This window comes from Geospiza fortis, unplaced genomic scaffold (assembly GCF_000277835.1).
Source record: "Geospiza fortis unplaced genomic scaffold, GeoFor_1.0 scaffold333, whole genome shotgun sequence".
NCBI lineage: Eukaryota > Metazoa > Chordata > Aves > Passeriformes > Thraupidae > Geospiza > Geospiza fortis.
The window spans coordinates 4,170,591-4,193,478 of NW_005054347.1; the positions used below are offsets into that span (position 1 = coordinate 4,170,591).

General features: G+C 50.9%; 1 protein-coding gene across 3 annotated transcripts; it reads right to left on the reverse strand.

Moving 5' to 3' along the window:
* Positions 1–1,030: 1,030 nt before the first annotated feature.
* On the reverse strand, positions 1,031–22,888 carry MOB3C (MOB kinase activator 3C). Of its 3 annotated transcripts, none has more exons than XM_031058710.1 (6): positions 22,545–22,888; positions 21,880–21,935; positions 21,245–21,415; positions 14,281–14,780; positions 4,863–5,065; positions 1,031–1,735 (listed from the first exon to the last, which is right to left on the reverse strand). In XM_031058710.1, the coding sequence occupies exons 4-6, from the start codon at positions 14,696–14,698 to the stop codon at positions 1,706–1,708; spliced, it is 651 nt and encodes a 216-aa protein (XP_030914570.1). In that variant the 5' UTR covers positions 14,699–14,780; positions 21,245–21,415; positions 21,880–21,935; positions 22,545–22,888; the 3' UTR covers positions 1,031–1,705. The 3 variants fall into 3 exon arrangements, with proteins under 3 accessions (XP_030914570.1, XP_030914569.1, XP_005423201.1); XM_031058709.1 differs by having other exon boundaries at positions 21,245–21,408; positions 21,880–22,334; positions 22,545–22,570; XM_005423144.3 differs by having other exon boundaries at positions 21,880–22,334; positions 22,545–22,570.

Sequence of the window (22,888 nt, forward strand, 5' to 3'; positions counted from 1 at the left end):
TGGCCTCGGTTAAGCCACTCTCTGAGATGCAAGCCAAGGTCTCAGCATGGAATTGAGATCCATCAGTGCTGCAGCTCTCAGGGGAAAACCACTGGGCAAGTTATCCTTGTTCATTAGGCCTGTTTAATACAGATGGACCAGAGAAGAATGAAGTACAGCAGGCTTATTAATGTTTCTTTAATTAGTAACAGAACAAATATGTTTGGACTTTGATTATTTTACACAGAGAATATTGGAATGATGCATCAAGTGGTTTTGGGTCCATTTTGTTCCGTTTTATTACTATGTAAAAATATAAATCTGGTACACAAGATTAAAAAAATATTTTCGCAACAAAATAAGTGCTTTGAGCACTAAAAATTCACTTGTGCACTTTAATGTTGGCCAAAACATTTACATTTTCTAGCCACATCCCCTCCCTACCCCAAAAGTGGGCAAACCCCAGACTATAAATATTATCTGTGTCAGATATAGAAAACTTTCCCAGAAAAAGAACAGAAAACACAAACATAACAATTCTGTGGCTCAGACAAATTGATTTTCACTCCCCCAAAACAATAAAAAAGGAAAAATAGAAATATTTTTGTCAAAATTAAAATGGCACAGGGAACACAACACTAATTATCAGACACTGCAAGCAGAAGGGGAGGAAATTTTGAGACATGATACCTTTCAGGGGAGTAATGGCACAGACCAGGAAGCATTAGTATGCTTGCAGATGGTCAAAAAGGTTTAAGAATCACAGAATATTGGGTTGGAAGGGGACCTTGAGAACAGAGTAGTTCTCTTATGAGTCTATCTCTTATGAGATATCTCTTACGAGTCCTTCACCTGCTGTAAGGTTGGGTTATGGTAAACCAGCAGTTTCTACAACCAGCATTTGCCCACCTTGAGCCAACACCTCAGGAAATGCTGATGTGTTGAAAATGTTGTTTTCTGGCAAGAGTCTCTTTTCACCAGTTTTTGAGACTTTCTCAGTTAGTGTGTGCTGATCACACTGAATAATGACTTAGTTCGCCTCCTCATGGGGTCACTTGCCATTAGTCCAAGCAGTACTGGATGCATCTTAGAACATCATCAAGTCCCTTCTTTCAAATGTGAAAAATCCCTTGAAGGGAAAAATGGTCCCTTTGGTAAAGCATGAATTAAGGCAGAAGAAGACATTCACAGCTCATGATTAAAAACAGCACATCAACAACTAACCGTGTGAAGGCAGTGGGATGAAATGCCACCAGCTCTGCAGGGCTGATCTCAGGTGTTTCCACAAACCCACTGCCTGTGGGAAAGGTAACACCTGGTAGCCAAGGTCACACCTGCTCGCAGGGCAGGAATTGATAATGAAATATCTGGAGATCAATGAAGCTGAGGACAAAATAAGAGGGAAAGTCACTGAAAATTTGATGTCAGATTGAGTCTTAGAGTGTGCAAAAGTAAACCAACTTGCCTCATTCTCCAGTAAGTCAGTAGCTTTCTAAAACAGGAACCATACAACAGACATTGGGATCTATTAAAAGAAGAAAAATCTGTCCAGAGGTTCTTGGAAAACTTAGGATTCAGCCCTGGCCTGAAGAGGCACTTCTGCAGTGTTCATAGGTCAGGGAGCTGGAATGCCCAGAGCAAGTCCTAGGGAAGAGGTCTCCCACCACAGGGTGTCTTGTCCCACCAGACTATGAGTGAGCCAGCTGAGTTGGTCTGCCAGAAGACTTCAGTGGCAAATTCGTTCTGTCATTTCTTTCTGCATTGAAGGGGAAGAGAAAAGAAAGAAACAGTTAAGTGCAAAAGACAGGCTGGAGTAGTGTGACGTGTCAGGCAGTTTGGGAGGCATCCAAAACCAACCCAGGGAAACAACCGTGGGAGTCCTGGGGAGCCTTCTTCTGTTTCCCATGACAGCCCTCCTGGGAACTCAGCTGCCTCAGCAGCTCCATGCTGGCACTCTCCCCTGTCTGTGTGGCACAAGGTTATTTTGGTTGTGCCCTAGCCTTGAGAGCAGTCCAAGGAAAGAGCTTTGGCTGAGATATTGAAAGATCAAGGTCCTGCTCCCGGCTCAGCTGCAGAGCAGCCAGACAAGATGATGACACTCTCAGAGCCCTCTTTGCAGCCTTAGGAGATGGGAAACGGGGCAGGTCCCTGCTGTCACTCCAGGAGCTGACCACAGCTCACTCAGAGGACCTGTGGTTTCAGCAAGGGATCCCACAGTCACACTGCAATGCAAATGAGTGCTAATAACAGGGCCACAGGAAACAGACTTCTCTTTAGCCAGAATGGCATCGTGCCAGCCACATTGGGAAGATGTCCAGCTTTCAGCTGGTGGAAGATGGTATTTGTCCTTGCCTTGAAAAGCTCAACTAGCATCTTGTAAATCCTGAAGTGAGGAAAGTGTGATTCTGGTTCACTGGGTTCGTGGCTTGTGAATCTGTGTGCCCAGGTCCCCTCGTGCACCCCACAGGAAGGTTTGCACATTAAAAATAGATTGGAAGGAGGACTGGTCTATGGAGAAGGAAGAATGCAACTATGAAAAAAGAGGAACTAGGAAAGGATGATGACCCTTGAGTAACCCTAAGAAGGTCCTTTAGTTATATAACCAAGGGAGACAGAAGCAGCAAACTCTGATTTTCAGTGCTGAGAACTTTGTTTTTCAAGTACATCAGGGACAGTGGCAAAGAGAGGGTTTTCCTGTAGGAGTAACATACAAAATCACTTGAGTGCAGAACCTGGCCATTAAATGAAAAGTTGGTGCTCTGCCACAAAATCACATTGCAAACAGGAAATGTTTGCAAACATCTTGAAAGGAAAAGAAGAGGTTGAGAGGCCTGTGCACATCCTCTTGCAACAGCATTGCACCCACTCCACTAGCACAACACCAGACACAAAAGCAGCCATGAACAGGGGGGACTGCAGTGACCAGTGGGCTGATAAGTCACCAGTGAGCTCCTCAGACCAGCCCCAAATATCCAAGGCTTTCCTCACACCCAGGAAATCCCCACAGCTCTGCTTTAGAGCATAACCAGTGGAGCCCTGCCAGTGCTGCAGCCCAGAACCACGAGCTGCCCTCATCAAGGAAGCAAGTGCATGGCTTCTCTCTGGCCCCATCTTCCCTGATTTACTGAGAGAGTGAATCACTGCCTTTTGCTAGTTCTGCCGTGCATAGGATCTCATTCTCAGTTCCCAAGATTTGCAGCTAAGAAATCACATCCCACAGAAGCTTGACAAAAGGGAAGTTGAAGCAGCAAAGAGAGATTCAGCCAGGGGAAAACTTGGAAGTCTGTCATGGGATTCATGGGGACTAACTAACTGCAAGTTTAGGACAGCTGTCTGGACTGATGAGGCAGCCTGGTTGCAGGACACTCTCATACACACCTAAAGCAGCTCAGTGCCTGAGGGAAGGAGGCCCTTCCTCCTCCCTGATCCTTGCTCTCAACCCTGTGGTTGGTTCTGCTTGAGGCTTGGATGGCAGGCAATGAGACAGGGGCAAATGTGTCTCATTTCCTTGTAGTTTGGCAGTGGTTGCATCACAGGGAAAGAATCTGTTCACCTGAGATTTATGGAGACCCATCAGTCATCTCATGTTGCATGTGAGTCACTGGCATTGAAAGCCTATTTAGCAAAGTCAGCCTCTGCTTTGGCTGCTAGGTGTTAATTACTTACATTAGCAAGCAGCAGTCCAAGGGGATGACACCTCTATGGACTGTATAGCAATGCTGAAGAGGTTTGTCATGAGGAGCAGTAACAGAGGACAGGCTGATGCTGAGCTGCCATTTTATGGAGCTGAGGGCCATTGTGATAATATATGTTACAACTGAATTCTACAAAATAATTAAAGTCGATACTGTTGTCATTCAAGTCTCCCCTAACTAGATCATCACTTCTCCATCCCCCTAAATCATAATTAGAGCAGATAGGCAGACTGAAACAAATGAAAGCAGAGGAGCAAAGGGCTTAGCACTTAGGGACAGGGGTATCTCCCCCACCTTCAGATCTTAAGCAGGCAGCTGGGACTCTTCTCAGCTCTTTCTTGGATTATATCCTCTTGGTCTTCCCTGACTCTCTGCTCCTGGATATGGCCTTTTCTGCAACCCAGCCCTTATCACAGCATGCAGTCTACTGGGTTTCCTATTAATTCTTTCCTGCAACATGTCCTTCCTAGGTCAGACTACACTCAACCTTGTCTGTGACAAACTTCTCTAACAAAATCAACTATGTGCATTTTCTGCTTCATGAGCCCTGGGCTCTTGGCCTCTGCTTCCCACAAATCCTGCTGTTGTCAAGGGCTCTCACCTTCTGCCTGGCTAATTGCTTCCCAAGGGAAGCTGTAGGGACACTGGGAGATCCAGTGAGGCCTCTCCACCATGGCCTTGACAGCTGTTGTGTGAAGCTGTGTGTCCTATCAAGGCTTGCCTTCACTGCAGCTTCAGTGTAATTCACACTAGAATCTCAAGCAGGGAATGCTAAAAGAAAAACTGTGGAGAAGAGACTTTGGCTCAAATCTGACTCCTGAAAGCCACTTGGGCACAACTGGCTGGAAACAGTTTGATGTGCAAATTGCATTAGAGATACCAATCACTATGGGGACACTACTCTGTGGTGGTCCTAAGGGTACTGAAGTTCAATTCGCAGACATGACAACAGAGGCAAAGGTTAAGAAAGGATCAATGGTTTCCTTGGTGCTGCTGGGAATTTCTCTCTCAGAGCACCAAGGCTGATGGTCCCGGGACAGAAAACATGACTGCGTGTCTGAGGTAGGGTGGCCAAGAGTCCAGAGAGGGTCAGCACTGCTTGGAGTCCAGCCCCAAACTGAACCTACCAGTGCTGTGTCCAGCCCACACCCCTCACCCTCCACCTCCCCATGCCAGGGCCATCCTTACCAAAGGCTCCAGCTCCCTGTGGTCAATGAGGCTGAACTCCCTGATGAAATAGTAGAAGTGCTTGTAGCAGGTGTTGACGTGAGCCTCAGCACCCATGTTGATGATGCTGTCAAAGTGGTGGATGTAGACATGGACGAAGACACGGAAGAGGCGGGTGAGGATCTTGGTGCAAACTTGCTGGAACTGCTTGGGGAAGGGAACACCTGCAAAGCAGAAGCAAATTGGAAGCCATATGAACATTTTTTTAAAAGAAACCAGTTAGCATTTAAAGTCTCTGTCATGCTTGACAGGCAGTCATAGATGACAAGGAAGGAGACCCTTGGCTAATGCCAGGAGTGACACTGGGGCAGTGTGCCATTGAGCTCTTCCCACATATTCCCTCATTGCCCAACTAGCAACTTCACATGCACATGGCCTCAGGATGTGGAGAGTTGCCATAGGAGAGAAAAAAAGTGGGTTTTTTTTTGAGGAGGGTGCAACTCTCCACATCTGGCTCAATCCACAGCAATCTGGCAGAAGATCCTTCTGCCCCTTCTCCCTGCCTTTCCCCTACAAGCCTGCACAGGCATGATGTAAGTCAAATTGTATTTACCCAGGTCCATGAACAAAGCCAAACCATCTGCCACCAGAAAAGATACCTTCCTCAGAGCCCAAAAGCATGCCTTGTACTGTTTTCCTTCCTCCTCACACCCTCAGACATCACTTCTGATGCATCAGCAGAAATGGGTGGGGTTTCTACCTTTTTCCTGATCCTTATTTCAATAAAGTGTTTCATTAAATCAAGAAGAAAACAGTCCATCTTAATGATGTTTGGGTTTTAATTTCATTGTGCCTGTATAATTCTGAGATATCCTCATAGGATGGGACCCACCACATCTGGCTCAATACTTTCAGCTTTGTCCCACACAAGGGCACAGTGTGGGATATTTCCATCCTTTTCAAAATACACTGCTATCACAGTGAAAATCTCAGGGTGTGATACCATCAGTGCCAGCAACCTTGGGGTAAATCCCTAAAGGAAACATGGCTTTGAAACACTAAACTTTTTGGGTTGTTGTTTTGTTGTTTGGGTTTTTTTTTTTGTGAGGAGGAGAATGAAACAACTGATATTTGTTTTCCTGAGGCTTCTTCCTCTCCCCAGAGCAATTCAATGCAAATACACAAAGAACAAAATAAAAACCTCCCTTCCCACGGTTATACCAGCCTCCTCCCTCAGCTTCTTATTAATGCAGCACATAACCTCTTGAAAATCCTTCCAAACAAACTCTGCTCAACCATAGCCAGCTCACACATTTTGTGCACAGGAAAGCATCAGCAAATATCTTAGCTAAAAAATTAAAAATGGTAATTTTATCTTTGAATCTTGCTCACCAGCCTTGCTAGGCAATTAAAGCTGGTTTTTTCTGTTGTTTTTTTTTTCCCCAAAGGCTCCTGGCAGGTTTGTTTCCCAGCAGCAGTGCCGAGCCCCTCTCCTCTGTGGGTGGCAAACACAAAGGTTCTGTCCTTCCCACATCATGTGTGGAGCCTGTTTTCAGTCACCAGGGTTGGGCAGATGTTGGGGTTGGAACTCATAAAAGAATATAATTTTTGGTCTAAAGCAGAGTCACAGTCTCCCTTTCCTGCATGCACAGTGCTGGAGCAGAGGGCAGGGCTGAAGCGTCCGTGCTCGTGCCACATCTGGATGTCCCAGCCACCTCTTGGAGCAGGACACAGATCTTGGCTCAGCATCACACAGAGGTGGTTTGAGACTGATTTGTGGCCACTGCTCTGCATAACCACGAGCACACTGCAGCCCCAGGGTTGCTCCTGCAGCAGGGACCTCAGCATGACCTGTTTCACCACCAGCTCTGGTAGATCCCATTAGGACTTTTCAGGAAAAGTGTTCATATCTGGCAAAGTACAACCAGGCTGTCCCTATGCCAACACCTCAGAGATGTGACTGCAGATCCACTTCTGCCCAGCACCCTTGGCTACAGAGCTCTCCTTGCCTGCTAGTCTGACACAGGCAGGGATCAGAGAGCTCTCCAGGTTCCCCTGCAGGCTGGAGGGACACAGTGCTTTATCAGTGGCTCCATTTGAGCTTTCTGCCCTGAGTGAGGATTTGCTGAGCAAATAAAAGCTGGAATCACCCAGCTGGGGACTCAGACATGCTGGGGTGGCCCCTGCAGACCAGCTTCAAAGAACTGGTTAAGAAACTTCTTTTTTTTTAATAAAGCTGATCACAGCAAATAATTGCCGGTGAATGCACATTTCTGGGCAGTGACTGGGGAACTGGACACACTGTCCTGGGCAGTCTGTCATCTCCCTGGGACCAGAGGCAGCTGAGATCTCAGCAAGTGCCCAGGAGCAGGCAGGAAGGAATTTGCTGCCTTCAGTCTGTCACCTGTCCAAGTCACCAACTGCCTCCCCAGTCAAAGCAGGCAGTGAGGGAGGAATCCAAGCTGACCATCACTGGGAATTTATTGCCAGACTGCAGAGTGATAGTGAAGGAAAGCAGCAACCCACAACCCAGTCCTGAGCTGAGAAGGAAATAAGCTCAGAGTGAACAGCAGATCAAACAGGCTCCCAGGGCTGACAGCACCTATGGTGCAGATCCTGCTGTCAGATGGGCCACCTCCAGACATGGCAGATGGTGACAAATGGCTTTCCACAGCTTTTGTCCTGAGGTTAGCCAGGAATTGTCTTGTCTCATACATCTGTCACCAGCAAGTCCTCATGGACAAGCTAGCAGCTGAGAGACTTAGAGAAGAGGCACCTTCAGCTACATTCTAGGTTCTCCAGAAGCAGCTTTTGTATCAGAGAACAGAGATTTAGCTTAAATCACAAAATCAAAGAATAGTTTGAATTACAAAGAATCTTTAAAGGTTAGCTAGTTAAAATCTCACGGTCATCAGCAACTATAATTGAACTCCTAAACCTAATGATGTATGGAAGGATACCATCAGGCTGTCAGGACCTCCAAGCTCACTTCTGGACTACTCAACCACTGTTTCACATGAACCAGGAGCATCGGAAGCTCCCCGGAGCAGAGGCTGAGCTGCCCTTCTTTGTGTCCATCACCAGGTGTCAGTGTGCGGCCGTCCCCTCCAGGCACCGCTGTAGCGGTGGCTGCCTGTCACTAATGGATTTCTACAGGTCGCATGCCAGGACATCCCCCTCACTATGGTCCTTTGGGATGGTTGGGGTCCGGCTCTGACTCTTTCTCCCCACAACACCCTCGCTTGCACACCTGCCCAGGGAGGCACAGCAGGGTCCTGCTTCCTGTCCCCGCGCTGCAGCCACGTCTGTCTCCTGTGCCAGGACCCTTGATACGAGCCAAAGATGCTTGACTGGACCCTGCATCTGGCACAGGGCTCCGTGCCAGCTGATCAAAGCACTTCCCCTCGGGAAGGAAGCAGGGTGGATATCTGCCATGCAGATTGCCTCTGCCAGCAGTGGTGCCTCACTGCTGATCTCCAGTGACTTGGAAAGAAACTCACAGCAGCCCCAGCAGGCGCTGGCCAGGATGGTGGGGAGCTGGAGAAACACCCCATCCCCTTGCCCTGAGCTGAAAGAAGAGGCTCTGCAGTAAAGGCTGCATCCGAGAGCAGCAGAAGGATCCGGCATAAACGCGGCTTGCCCTGGGTCAGCGCTGCTGCAGCGGATGTCCAGCAGACAGCACATGTGACATCCTCCCCAGCACGGAGGGGACACAGCAGGGCAGGCTGTGCCTCCTCCCTGCAGCCAGGCACACACTGCAGCCAGCACGTCCCGGCCAGGGGACAGCCATGGCACAGGGATCTGTGGCCACACGAGCCCCTCCTGCCTGTTCTAGTGCTCAGCCTCACACTGAGCTCACTGCCGTTCCCTCCAGGGCTGTTCTGGCTCCTGGAAGGGGTCACTGCAACAGTGACTGCAGAGTGATGGGGCCCCTTCCCCACGCATGGAGGGGGGCAGCTGCTCCCCCCAGGGCTCCCACTTAGGAGTGGGGCACTGGTGGCTCTTGGTCAGGGGACTTGCTCCATCTCGAAGGTGGCACATCGTGGCACAAACCAGGGACAGTAGCAGATGGATGAGACAGAGGGATGAGTCTGGTGGGACAGGCCCTGCATGGCTGAGATGTCCTCTTAGCAGAAATACAGCAGGCCAGGAGAAAGCCAGGATGGACCTCCAGGTTGGACAAATCACCCCAACAGGGTGACACTGCTTGGGTTTGCTTCTCCCTCCCCAGCCCTGAGCACCTGCAGAGACCAAAAAACACCATCATAGCTCATCCCTCTGACGGTGGTCTAACTGCCTCAGGGGGACGGCAGAACATCGCAAAACCCACCTGGGCTGATTTAAAAGCACTGAAATTACCTTTACATTTAGTTGCCTGGTGCTCACCAACCAGCAACCTTGGAGCAAGCAGCAGCAGCCCACTGTCTGGCAGGCGGCAGCCGCCCTTTGACTGCTCTTGCATGATGTTTGGTTTAGATATTAGGAAGAATTTCTGCTCCAAGCCAAGGCAAAAGCTGTAAGTACAGCAGGTACAATTTCACTCCAAGCAGAGTGACTCACAGCCCTGAAATGAATTGGCACCTTTAGTTTGTCTTGGACGTTTTGCTTGAAAATCCCAAGATATGATTTAAAGCTCCAAGGAATCTGTTTTCCCCACTCTGTGCTGATTTTTTCAAAACATAAGGAAAGCATGTGTAAAAGGAAATGAAAATGAGAGGTTACAAAGTGCCTGTGCTTAGGGTAAGGGACTGCCAAAGGGTCCTGGATCTTTCCTGCCATCTCCTATCCCCAACACATGTGCACCAGCCAATTTAATTTTTTCACAATGAATCAGTACTGGGAAGCTATTTTGCTTCTTGGCAATTGTATTTTTTTTTCCTCTGCAAATGCAGTAATTCAGTGAACTTCATGATGAATTGTTGTTGTTATTTCTCAATTTCATTTTGGCCACCGTGGTGTTCAGTGATTCATTTTTCCTAAAAATAAGTGTTTAAAGCCCTGTTTAAAACTAATGGCATGATGGCAGCTGCAAGCTGGTGTGGTATTAATTTTGGAAGAAAAAAAGCAGGGGAAAAAAAACTCAACAAATTATGTAAAAAAAAAGAGCCAGCTGAGAGAACACCAATACTTAGCTGAATTCTGAACATTTTTCTCCTGTTGTTATGGCAAGAAAGTATCAGATAATTTCACACCAGGTTTTCTCTGGTTTTTATAATTGTTCTGGGACTATGCTTGAATGACAGGCTTGAGTTTTGAAAAGCTTTCCAAGAACTGTTATAAAACCTCCCATGGCTGGTGCTCTGTAGAGCCACAGGCAAATCTGGCGGAGAGCGCGGGGTGCTTGTGGCACTGGGGCTGCTCCAAACCCTGTGTCTGCACTCATCCAACAGCAGCGAGGCTTCAGCAGCCACATGGTGCTGATGGAGCACACCGGGCCTCGTGCAACCAGCCTGATGCTGGGCTGACCAGTGCAGACACAGCCATGGAGCCTGGAGACCCCACCCAGCCATCCTTCCTCCTCAGCACAGCACTGCCCAGCAGCAGCTCCCTGAGACCAGGCACCCCGGGGCACAATGATTACTGGGAGGAGAGGATATTTTCCAGGTGGTAATTTGTTCATGGATGTCCACTCACTGAATAAATCTACTGATATAGTTTTACCAGCTGGTGAAAGTACACCTGTAGAATCATTTATTCTTCTCCCTGCATTGGGGAAAATGTTTACTCTCCATTTAAATGTATTTTTCAGGACAGCTGTATTGGTTGGAAGAGTGGAAACAAAGCACTAGAGCACACCAAATGATATGGGTTGTCTGGGAAAGCTGCTGCTTCTGTAGATTTATAGCCACCAGGTTGGCAGAGCTCATGCCATGCAGGGATTTGTCTCATCTTAACCTGCTGACAAACAGGTTCCCACTCCAGAGAAAGGATTAGACAGTGGGATGGAGCCCTGCAGGTAGATTTCCCTGGGCATGGGGAAGGCACAGAATCTCTCCCAACCCTTGCTGTGGAATGCAGGGGGCTTGGCAGCCCCCCCAGACCTGCTAATGATCTCCACCATAGGGATTTTCTGCTGGTGCCATCTGAAGGCTGCAGTCCTGCTGGTTAACTCTGCCAGGTCACAAACTGTCTGCTGGTGTCAGGCTCCCTTCCTGCCATGCTGGGTGCCAGCTGTCCCTCTGGCAGAGATGGCAAGAGCTCTGTATCACACAACTTGGCTAAACTAAAGGTGTTTGTCACTCTGCTCCCCTCCCACCTCTGACTTGTGCTGGAGGAGCAGATGCTTTAATGTGCAAATCAGGCCAGCTCTGGTCTGGTCGCTGCAGCAGTGACCATTTATCCCAGCCAAGGTCTCCCCTGTGATCCCTAAGGACCCTGTGAACCCACAAGTCAGTGAACCATCTCTGCTCATTTCTAGCCAAGCCTCTCACTCTGGGGTGAAAGATTTCCCCCCTCTGACCCATGAGATACCTCTCAATTGTCAGGAGCCTACCAGCAATCATGAGCTGCTTCAGGCTGTGTAGTTCTTGGATGCAGGAGGATGCTGAGGTTAGCCTCCAGCAATGTTTGTGAGTTTGGGGAACACTTGCTGCTTCTAAAAAAAAATTTAAAATTAAAAAAGTCTGTTTTGTCTGCGGTCAGGTGGCCTTAGCCAGGGAAATCTTTGTGCTGGGACAGCTTTACTGCACATGGCAAAGAGGGGCCAGGAGGGAAAGCTGAGATGCACACAGCTCATTAAACACCCGCTGAGACAGTGGGCAGCTGTGCCCAGGAACCTCTCCAGCACAAGCAGGAGTGAAACAAACCTTCAAGCTAAATCTCATCTCTGCTGCTAACATCCAAGAGTCTCACCACAACTCCAAAGCATGACATTTGTAATTTCCCCTCATCACCTCATCAAGCTCCTTTCCTCTCCTTAAAACAGCTCACATCTCCTCTGTGTCCTCTCAGTGCCTTATTCCCCTTGTCCTGGGTCTTTTCCCAAGGGCTTACTCTTTAGGAGAGAGGTTAAGCACCTCCGTTTGGTCACCCTGGCCACTGTCCCTGAGCCCCCCATCCTGGCCAGCCTCCTCTGTCATCCAGTGCATTTCCCTTCAGCCAAACACCCCATCTTCTGAAATGCCAGAGCTGCCAAGCAATTACCAGTGAGCAAGGCAGGCCAGTGAAAGGCAGATAATTGGGGACACACTGATGACAAAGTGCCACCAGCTCCCTCCTCCCCCTGCCTCCCTCAACAGCCTTTCCTGTGTTTTAGAGTCAGCCACCTCAGCCTGAGTTCCCTTTCACTTGTGTGAGGCCAAAACCACCAAGACATGCTGACACAGGGCCTGAAGTCATTCAGGGGACACGAGGATCCCCACAACAAAAGGGCTAGGAAAAGGGACCCCAGGAACAGCCTTGGAAGAGAAGAAAATGGGTTTGATCCATGTTCACCTACAGTCATCCTGGATCTCACCCAGAACTGCCCCCAAACTGAAATGAAAGGAGAAATGGAAACCAGCCATCCCTCCCCACATCAGGATGTGCTACAACTCAGAGGGAGAAGTGCCAGAAATTAAGTGAAAACCACCAGGACCATGACTGTATTTGGCTTTTGTACCTCAGAGAGAGAGATGTGGGAGAGCAGAGGATGCTGCAATGTCCCTCCCATGGCTGGCTGCTTTTCGAGGTGTTAATACTCCCTGTACACCTTTACTTCCCAGAGCAATGTCAAGCAGCATCACATCCCAAATCCTTACTGAAAGGCATGAAATTGGATCAGGACACTCCTTTCTGGCTGGAGGGAAAGCAGAGTATATCCATGCTTTTAATGGCATGCAGATCTTCTCCTTGGGGACAAGCCATCTCGGGAAGAGGAACACCTACCCTGCTCCCTGTGGCTGCTGTCTCACCCCTCAGCAGCAGCAAGTCTGAGCAGCCAGAATGACCAGGGACTTTGCTGTCCCCAGCAGGGCTGGGACTGCTGGCCCAGGGTATCCTGCACTGACTGTCAGCCAGCCACACCTCCAGCCTCCTCCGTTCACGGGAGGGCATGGACACCACTGCGCTCACGAGGGAAAGACGCCTGCACAGCACAGTGAATGCCCTGGTGAGTCCCAGGGACTGCCCCTCCCACGCACCCCAAAGGCATCATCCTGCCTGTCCTCCAGCAGGAGCAGCTGGCACTGTGCTACCCTGCCTGCCCCAGACCACCAGAGGGGAAAAAGCAGCGAGTGCCTGCTGGTCTGGGTTTCAGGGACTTGTCCCACCCTCACTCCAGGCGAAGCCAGAGCAGCCAGATCAGATCAGGGGTCTGGAGGAGTCATCCCATCCCAAAGCCAAAAGAGTTTGGCACAATCAGGCTGCAGGCACTGCCTGCCCTCTTGCTTGCAGAGACTCACGACCCCTCTCAGGCTCCCAGGGCCAGAGACTTTCCTTAAAAAGACACCCAGCTACATGTACAGGACAGCCAAACAGGGCTACAACAGTGAGTAATGCCAGTAATCCCACACAGACCATTTTCCTCAATGTTTCCCAGCACATTAATGAAAATCTTGACCATAAGCTGCACTGATTTCATAAAGCTCTGTCTGCTTGGCAAACAAAAAAGGTCAAGCAGACTTGCAAAGCTATGCCTTTCCAGCCCCAAGCTCCTTAAATCTTTTTTTTTACACTCAAGTAGTTTCATGTTCCGTCTGAAAAACAACCTCTCCAAGGCATGACCTGACACTCTGGAAGCCCCACCAGCTCCAACCCTTGAACTCATCTCCCCACATGACAAAAAGCAGCTAAGTAGCAGATAATATCAGCCTTGGCAACTGCTGAGCATTGCAGGTCAGCAGCAGAGGGGTTAGTTGGAAAGCTGTGCTACCTTTGGCAGCTGCTCCAGGCAGCTCTTTTTAGGACGTGTATCATACACCCTGGGCCTTGGCAGTGGCAAGGCCACATCCTAGGGACATCTCTGCTCAAGCAGTGCCTCAGCTACCTGGCAAAATGTGAGGTCTAATCAGGGCTGAGATGGAAAGGGGCTGAGGAGCGAAGCAGCAAGGGTTGGATCTTGGGACCATGAACCTACGTGGAAAACCTTTCTTAGAAAACCAGAAAGAAACTGAGTTGATTAGTTGAAAGAAAAGCAGGGATGTGATGACCACCTCTAATCAGCTCTGCAGCTCAGCCTCTTGAGGAAAGGCAAGGAAGCTAATGACCTAGCAGCCTTCATTTTTCACAAACACAGAATAAGGTCAAGCACCGAAAAGGAGAACATTGTGTTCCTCATCCCCTAGTAGTAGGATGAGAAATCCCAAACTCAGTTTGGAGCAAAAGGGTGTGGGACAGACACAGAAACACCTGGAAAGGGAAATACCACAATACTTTGAATCACAAAGTTCATCAATACCAGCTTGGGAACCTGCAACAGCTACAAGCCCAGCTTTCCTGCAGGGAACCAGAGCCCACTCACCTATCCTGGTGGGGAAGACATCCTCATTGTTAATGAGCATCTCAATCCAGTCCATCAGCATGCACATGTACTGTGGGGCCGACAGCTTGGTGGGCTTCTTGTACTTGCTGTCATCCTGCCACCTGTACTCGTACTTGAGCCCGCCAGACATGATGGGGCAGCTCCTCTCAGTGCAGTACTCCGACATGGTGCCGTAGATGAGGTTGATGCGGTTGAAGAAGTCCACCACATGCACGGCAATCCAGTCGTTGATGCTCTCACCAGGAGGCAGCTGCACCACTGCCTTCAGGTCCAGCCCGGACTTGAGGGAGGCCTGGGCTTTCTTGTACAGCTCAAAGCGCTGCGTGCCCGGCTCAAACTTCTTCCGGGGACGGAACGTTTTGTCTTTGTTGAAGACTTGCTTGAGACACAGGGCCATTGTGGGCAGGGCCAGCCAGGGTGAGGGCAGAGACTCAGAGCAACATGGAATCCAGGGCTGGGGTCTTCAGGGATGGAGGTTTCTGGGAGGAGAAGGACACATTTCAGTCACACATGAAGACAGCTGCATGCATGGACATACTTGCAGGGGTTTGCAGGGCTGACCCCACTGCTCTGACAGCATGTGGGGACACAGATTTGGAGTGAGCTTCTGGTCCCTTCACACCCACCAGGGTGACCTGGAGCAGCTGCTGCCATCTCATACAGCAGCTCCTGGCACTGGACAGGGTAAGCCCTGCCACATGTGCCCCATGCAAGACTTGATGGCAGACAGAGCCCTTTCTCCCTCCTGAGCACCCCAGGAGCTCACCAGGCTCCAGCCAACTTCTTCCTTCTAGGCTTTTACCAACAAGTGCTGCAATAAAGTGAGAGCCGTGATATCAGCAGAGCTCACCAGTTCGGGCAGTCCCACTCTGGTGGCCTTTTCCTCTCCTGGCAAAGGGGAAGCATCTCTTTCCCAGGAACTTGTCAGTACAAACAACCCCCAACCCTGCAGCAGCGGCTGGCAAGCGAGGCCCCGGGGACGGCGCTGCGACCGCAGCTGGCTGCTGGTTCACACAGCCCCAGCGCCAGGATCAATGGGAAGAGGGGGGATTATTTTTGTTGTTCTGCCTGGTGTGTTTGTCCAAAAGAACAAAACCCACATCCGAAGGAGGGAAACGCAGCCCAGCACAGCAGAACAACGCTGCCAGGATGCCGCCGGCTCTCCCGGCATGCACACAATGCACGCGGCAGCCCTCGGGTGGCGCAGCTGATGCTCCGGGTGACTCCAGGGCTCAGCAAAGTGCTGAGCTCACCCCTTCCTGCACAAGAGTAGCAGCACAGATGAGGGTTGTATTTTCCTTTTCCTCCCTGAAATCCAGTGGAAATCCCATCTGCCCAAGGCTGTCCTGGACAGGCTGGAATTTGGGGGTTTGTTACCTGTATTAATCACCCGTGGTATTAATGTGAGACCAAAGCCTCCTTGTGCTAAACGCCTCGCTGAGGCTTAGGGAAGAGAAAGTCTTCCAACAGCCTCCCTCTGATGGGAAGAGATGGAGAAGCAGTTAAGAAAAAGGAAGGAAAATATTTACGGAAAAGGGAAGTGACTGACCCAAAGTCACAAGCAGGAGGGAATGGTACAAACCTTGGATGAACATTGATCATTAAAAAGATAACTTTAACCACAAGCTTGCTATTTAAATGCTGTTTTCTAAACTCAATCCTGAGCCCGAGGCAGGTTCTATTTTGTGATCAGCTAAACATCTCTCAAGTGATACCCTCTGCTCCCCCTTAAGGCTCACCCTTAAGGGTGAGGGTTATCACTGGGAGGGAGCAGCACCTAGTGATCATCTCAATGCCTGCAGGATCTGCCTGGCAGGGATTTCTGCACTGCAGCCAGCATGTGTAAAACCCTCTCATGGATGCACACCCTGACGTGGGTGAGAAGCCCAGCATGAATGCCATTAGTGCCCAACCACAGCCTTTCCCACAAGCTGGAGTCAGAGCTTTGCCACTCTTACAGCTCACAGAACAGTGTGAACCCCACCACGTTCTGCTGTACCCAAATACAAAACTCTGTGTGTTTTTAGGTGCTTTCTGCCCCCCAGAGGGGGTCACAGCCACCACACAACGTTATGCAGTATGACTTCAACACCAGGGTATCTGCAGACCTTCCCCATCTCATTTGACTGGGTGGGATTTTAAGGGCCACATCGCTGTCACCCTCATTTATTTTTGGGCAATGACTGGGGGCTGTTTCTTGGATGCTTTTTCTTCCCTGCTCCAAGCTACTGGCTCCAACCATGAGAAGGAGCTTGTTTCCCACTTCAGAAAAGAGCACAATCTCTCCAAAATGCAGCCAGCATGATGTCATGACTCCCATCTGTCCCTCAGGAATGGCCTGTGCTACAGCAATCCCTATGGATCCCATGGGAGGCCAGGGGGCTCTGGGCACAGTGAAGTTCTAAATAAAAGCCCTTATCCAGGACTTCCTGGATTCCACATATTCAAGCACATCCTGTTGATAACACCTCTAAAAAAAGCCTTCTGGGGAGTTTGCTAACACATAACGCTTTGGGGAGTTTGCTAACACATAACGCTTTCAAAAGCATGTATGCATACATACATATATATTTATATATAACCACTGCAACAGGGTTCCTAATTTGGTAATGAAGGAAGTGCTGGGATACCCTCAGGATGAGGCACTCAGCAGGCTTTGCCCGTAGTGCAAAGTGGGAATGATGGGGCTGAGCAGTGCCTGGCCCTGCAGGCAGGTTCCCTGGAGTTTCAGCTAGGGAAGTCATGCCAACAAACATTTCTCTGTGTCACCATTTCTGCTGGCCTTGGCTCCATCTGCTCTGCTTCAGGAGCTGTTGCTGTTTGCAGACTCCTCCATGCAGAGACTGGGCTGTTCCATAGTGATGAGCAGCCACCCTGGCAGATGACATCCCATCAAACATGTCACTTGCAGGGGCTGACAGCAGTGAAATCAGTTCTATTTTAGTGCCCACACTGTAAGTCCTCTGCAAATATTGAGCCACTGGGAAATAAACATTTCATCTGCTGAAGCCAGACCTGTAACTCATCTACAACTGCATCCCTGCATCATCCACAGCTGGATTCCTGTGTTACCCTGCAAGCTGCTCTCACTCATCAGGCAGGTGGGAATGTGCTTCGTGGTTCAGCATCATCTGAATAAAACACCAGTTCAAAGAAATTCAGAGCAACAAGATTGCTAAACATCTGCCAGGTGTTTTTCTACCATTCATCTGTTCAAGTGGGAATGGAGAGTAAAACCCATTGCTGCCCAAGTGCTTGGAGCTGACCTGTCCCTGAGCCCGCAGGATGCCAGCATGGCACCACAGCCTCTCTGCTCCCCAGGCAGCAGTTTTCTTTTCAGGATCCTCACCATCACCACTACCAAATCACCAAGTCATTAAAACAACCTTGTTAATCTTTACTGGAGAAAAATGTTCTCCAGAAATTACATTTAGCACAAAGCCAAAAATACACCCTGGGATTTATGACCTGAAGAAGCAGAGAGAGGCACTGAGCCAAAGAACACATTTGTTCTCTACCCCACTTCAGAGCTTTCACTGCCCAGAGAGATCGATGTAGAGGGAAATATGGGAGCAGTGGTGGCCAGGACCGGGAGATGAGATCCCAGCTCTGGCCCTTGCAGATGGGACACTGAGATGGGATGCACCAGCTTGGAGCAAACAGGCTTTGCAAGGTCACCAATGCCTCAGATTCCCCTCAGGCCGAGACTCAGCACCCACCTGTTATCTGGGAAGAAAAGCAAAATCCTTTGTGAATGGACACAGACACATCCTGAGTCTAACTGATAGAAAAGGTCCTCAGCCAATGCAAAATCAGATTTTCCAAGTTTCCACCTTTATGCATCCGGCCCGACCGGTGCTCTTCCATCATTGACCAAGTATTTGGGGCAGATCCACGTAAAGAGATGGAAAATGGGAAATCTTCCAAGGTTTATGGTGCAAAGTTCAGCTGAGTCTGATGTTCAGGGCTGTCGTGTTCCTAGAAATCATGCTGTGGTCCACTGGGGCTTGGGGTGGGGCAGGACACCCGTCCAAGTGCTAATCTTTGCTCACCCTGCCTGTTTTGGGAAATCCTAGGGGCAAAGTGTTATCCAGCAAGCTCAGGCAGCAACTTCCTACAACATGATCCTACAGGTCCCGCCCTGGCCGGCGCGGCAGGGTCTGGGCCAGCGCCATGGCAGCAGCCTGCAGCTCCCTGTCTTCAGTTCCCACGTGCAAAATCAAAGCTTTCCAAGAGGAACCTTGGCAAAGGCTGCAAACTCTCTTCCCCACGCCACAGTTCCCATCACAGGGTGCTGCTGGCACTCCAGGCGTCCACAAATCCCCTTTCTGAAGTATCTGCAAACCCCCAAATCAAACCTTGTCCTGCGCTTGGAGTAGACAAGGAGTGAAGCAGGTGGAGCTGGAGACTTGCCCTGCTGTCACCCTGTGTCCCCACAGAGAATGGTTGGAAGAGGATGAGTGAAGTTTCTGGGAGGAGAGAGACTGGCATTTCCCATGGGACATCCACGCTGTGGTGTCCTTAGTGCTCACCCCCCATCCACGCTCCCAAAATAGCCTTGGCTTTGAGGAGCTTGGCTACAAACCCAGCTGAGTGACCACAAATCGCATCCCTGTCCATGAAGGCTGCTGGGCTTCAGTCCTACCCCTGTTTTTGCTGCTGGCTTCAGTCCTGCTGGTTTTAAAAGCAGCAGCAGAAGCAAAACTCAGTGGGGTTTAGCAAGAACCAAAAAAGCACAGGGTTCAGCTGTGCAAGGACAAGGCAGAACCATTGTTGGGGAGGTAGCAGGCACAGACATGTGAAAAACTGATGTCCTAGATTGCTGGCAAGTCCAGAGATGAAAGGAAATTAACTGGATGGGAGGGATGCAAGTTCAGGGTCAGACTTAGGCGCTAATTTCAGGTTTGAGGGTTGGTTTTGTTTTTTATCTAAACTAGCTTGCTTTCTTTCTTACTTTCTTTCTTTCTTTCTTATCATTTGAAAACCACAGAGGAACACAACAAGGTGAAGGCTTTGTGGTAAATTAAAAACAACTCCGAAGGATCTGTTTAGAAATGACAAAACAAAAAGGAAGAGCAGGCAGAGCTGTGGGAGTGTGGCTTCCTCCTCACAGTCCTGCAGGCATGGGGGCAAGGTCGCCAAAGAAAACCTCTGGTTTTGAGCCTAAATAAGCTTTAGTCAGAAAACCAGCAGGAAGGATCAGAGAGATGCACTGCCAGACTCCAGGATGGTCACAGTGCTGCTCCCTGCCTCAGGGTCCCCAATTTCAAAACTATCTCCCTCCTCAGGCTCCCTTTAAGGGCTGCAACAACAAAGGCTTCAGGGGAAAAAGTGCTTTGCAAGTGTCTCTGGGAAGCACTCACAACCGTGAAGGGTAAGGAGAGAGGAAAGCTCTGACACCAGCACCTCCCATGCTCCAGTGCCAAGTGCATCCTCCCTGGATCCATCCCGAGACAGCGACACCCTGGCAGAAGCATCTGCCTGGAAACTGCTGGGTTAGCAGCACACTCCAACCCTCGTGGGCAGTGCCGCCACTGGGGAGCACAATGAGGGGTCCAGCACTGTGGCAGCCTGCAGGGAGACTCCAGCTCCCACTGCTTTGGGAAGAGGCCAAGGAGGCAGAGCACAGACCTGTCCAGCTCCAGGCACCTCAGAGCAAAGTGTAGGTTAATTACCACCAGCTCTGCACATCCCCCTCGGGCTTCCCCAGGGGATCTTGCTTTTGGGGCACCCAGATATCTACTGCTTCTCTGCTTTAGGGGATTCCCTTCTCCCCACCATAGGCAATGTCAAAGTCCCACCTAGCCCCATCCCAGATGGAGAAGGACAGCATCAGCTCAGCCACCATGTGCCAGAGCCCTGAGACAGACAGACAGCCTCCAGATGGACAGTCTGCCCAGAAACCTGCAGGCCCCAGCTGGCTTCACTGCTCTAGGAAGCCTCACTGCCTGGCTGAGGAGTCAGCAGCCCTGTCTCTGAGCTTCCCTTCAAGCCCAAAGAAGTCCAGATGCAGTTTGGCCTTCAGCCTGTCCTAGAGCATCTCTGCAACCAGGGCTGTTCCTTGGAACTCATGTCCCAAAGACTTCTCTCAGGCATCCCTGAACTGCAGACACTGCAGCCCTGACCCAAGGAGGGACTGTGGGCAAATGGTGCTCCAGGGAAGGGAGCATATTCCCTCTTTTTATAAGTCTTACCAGCCTTGTAATCATCTAAGGCAGGGGGGCTGCAGAAGGAGGGTGCTGGGGAGCAGAGTCCTGGGGCACTGGCCCTACTCCCTCTGTGCTTCCTGCTGGAGCCAAGCCCCAGCTGGGCTGTCCGTGAGAACGGGGTTATTGGCTGCTGCTCCCAAATATAACCTAAACGATAGAAAATTCCAGGAAATGAGCCAAGGCAAGATGCCGGGAGGGGGATCAAGGCCCAGCACATGGGCTGGGGGAGCTTCAGAGAAGCCCTGGGCTCTCAGCAGTATCTCCCTGCTGCCAAACCTTCCTTGTGCAAACTCCCCTGGTGCTGCAGAGACCCATGAGAGCATCCATGAGCCCAAATCCCTGGAGCAGAGCAGGACTCAGCCCCCACACTCCAGCTGGGGACAGCTGCCAGGGGGAAGCTGTGCTGGTGCTTCCCCCAACTCACATGGTGCTTGGAAATCCCCAGCTCGTGAGAAACGGACCTGGATGGCTTCCAGGAACGAGGCTGCTTACACCCGCCCTACAGATGTCCCCTGCTGTCCCCCTGCTCTGTCCTGCTCCTTGCCCTGCCTCCCTGCCACACCACCAACAGAGCAGCAGCTCTCTGGCACTAAGGCACCAAAAAAAGTTTTTCCCAGATCACACAAGACACCTCCAAGCAGAAAAGCAAAGCAGCATCTCTCCAGGTTAGAGGCAGCATGGCCCATTCGTTTTAAGCATGCTACCCAGTGGGGCTGGGGGCTTTTTGGGGGTACCTCATTCCTGGGAGCTGAGATCTTACTGCTACTAGCAGTAACTTGCTGCAAGCCCTGAAAAGAAGTGTCCAACGGCCTCAGTGGGGTCCAACAGTTCTGGTTCAGTCCCAAGGGTGATTACTCCGTTGTCAGAGCCGTAATTCCAAACACCGGGAGCTCCAGGCCTGCGAGCTCAAGGAAGAAGACGGAGAGGAGATAAGCCAGCTGCGGAAAACCCATCTCCGCCGCTTGCTCTCACCCAGTTCCCCCGCCCACAACCTTCCACCCTCCCTCCGACACCGACACCGGCAAAGCCGCTGCGGGGCTGTCCCGTTCGGGAAACGCGTGTGCTGCCTTCCCCTGCCTGTCCCCTGCCCCCGAGGGACCCCCTTTCCCTGCGCACCGCCGGTCATTCGCACGGACCCCTGCCCAGCATCTCCCAAACAGGGGATCCCCAGTATTTACACACTGGCTGCCGAGCTGGGACACCCCGGAGGAAGGGGAAGAGCCTTCTGTAGGCGTCCATGGCCCGTCTGGGTGAAGAATTGCTCTTTCCTAGGCTAATGCCAACCCCGGTCTTGCCCATCCTGTGCTTAAAAGCACCCCAGGAGCATCCTCAGGAGTGCGGTGCTGCCTTTTTACCTCCCAGGACTCACCTCATCCCCCGGCACGGCGGCTTCCAGTCTCAAATCCCTCCGCTGCACGTTGTGCTCTTATTCAGGAAAAGGAAAAAAAAATTAAAAGATACAAAGTCCAAGCCGGGCTCTCTGTCGGGACTGCTGGCAGTTTGGGGATCGCAGCAGCAACAGCGGCAGGGAGAACCGCCTCGCCCCAGCGCTCACGGGGGTTTCGTTAGAGAAGCCGGGGCCGAGGGCTTTTCTCCGGTCAGTGATGTCACATCCTGACCCTGCCGGCAGCTCCAGCTGTCCCTGGAAAACCCGCTTGGAAACGAGCCTGCCAGCCCCCAGCATCCGCCGCCGTGGGCTCGCAGGCTCCTGGGTGGGCACTCACTCACAGCCGCACCCACGCTCCATTCCTGGATGCTGAGATCCTGCTTGGCGGGCAGTGCCGTGCCGCTGGCTGGCTCCGGCTTTCACAGGACAGCGGGGAGCTGGGGAAAGGAGATGAAATCCCGGAGTGTTTTCCACCCCTCCTCCCCCCATCTTTTCACAGTCCCTCTCCCTTCATCCTTCCCAACTCTGCACACACACACAGAAACAGCCGGGGGTTTCCATGCCAGGCCAAGCTGGATGCCACCCAAAACAGAAATGCCGGAGAGGGGAAAAGAAAGAGAAAAACTTTCTCTGCACAGAGCACTTACTTTCCGTTTCTGTCGGAGGTGGGGTGAGTTCTGAAGCGCGCTGCGGTATTTAAATCCTGCTCGGCAAAGGCAAGCCTGAGCCAGCACGCTCGGCGCCGGCAGGAGCGGCCAGCCAGCGTGGGATGGCTTGGCAGGAGCCGCACTCTGCTTTGGGGTCAGAGTCCCGGGTGGGGCAGGAACAGCGCTGAGCACCCCGCGGGAGATGCGGGTGGGTGTCGCGGCAGGGCAGGCAGAGCGTGGCCCTGACACTCGCGGTTCCCTTCCGGGCACGGTGACGTGTCGCTCCCCGGGGATGAGATGTGTGATGCTCTGGCCTCACTGAAACGTCTGCAATTGCTTGGCAG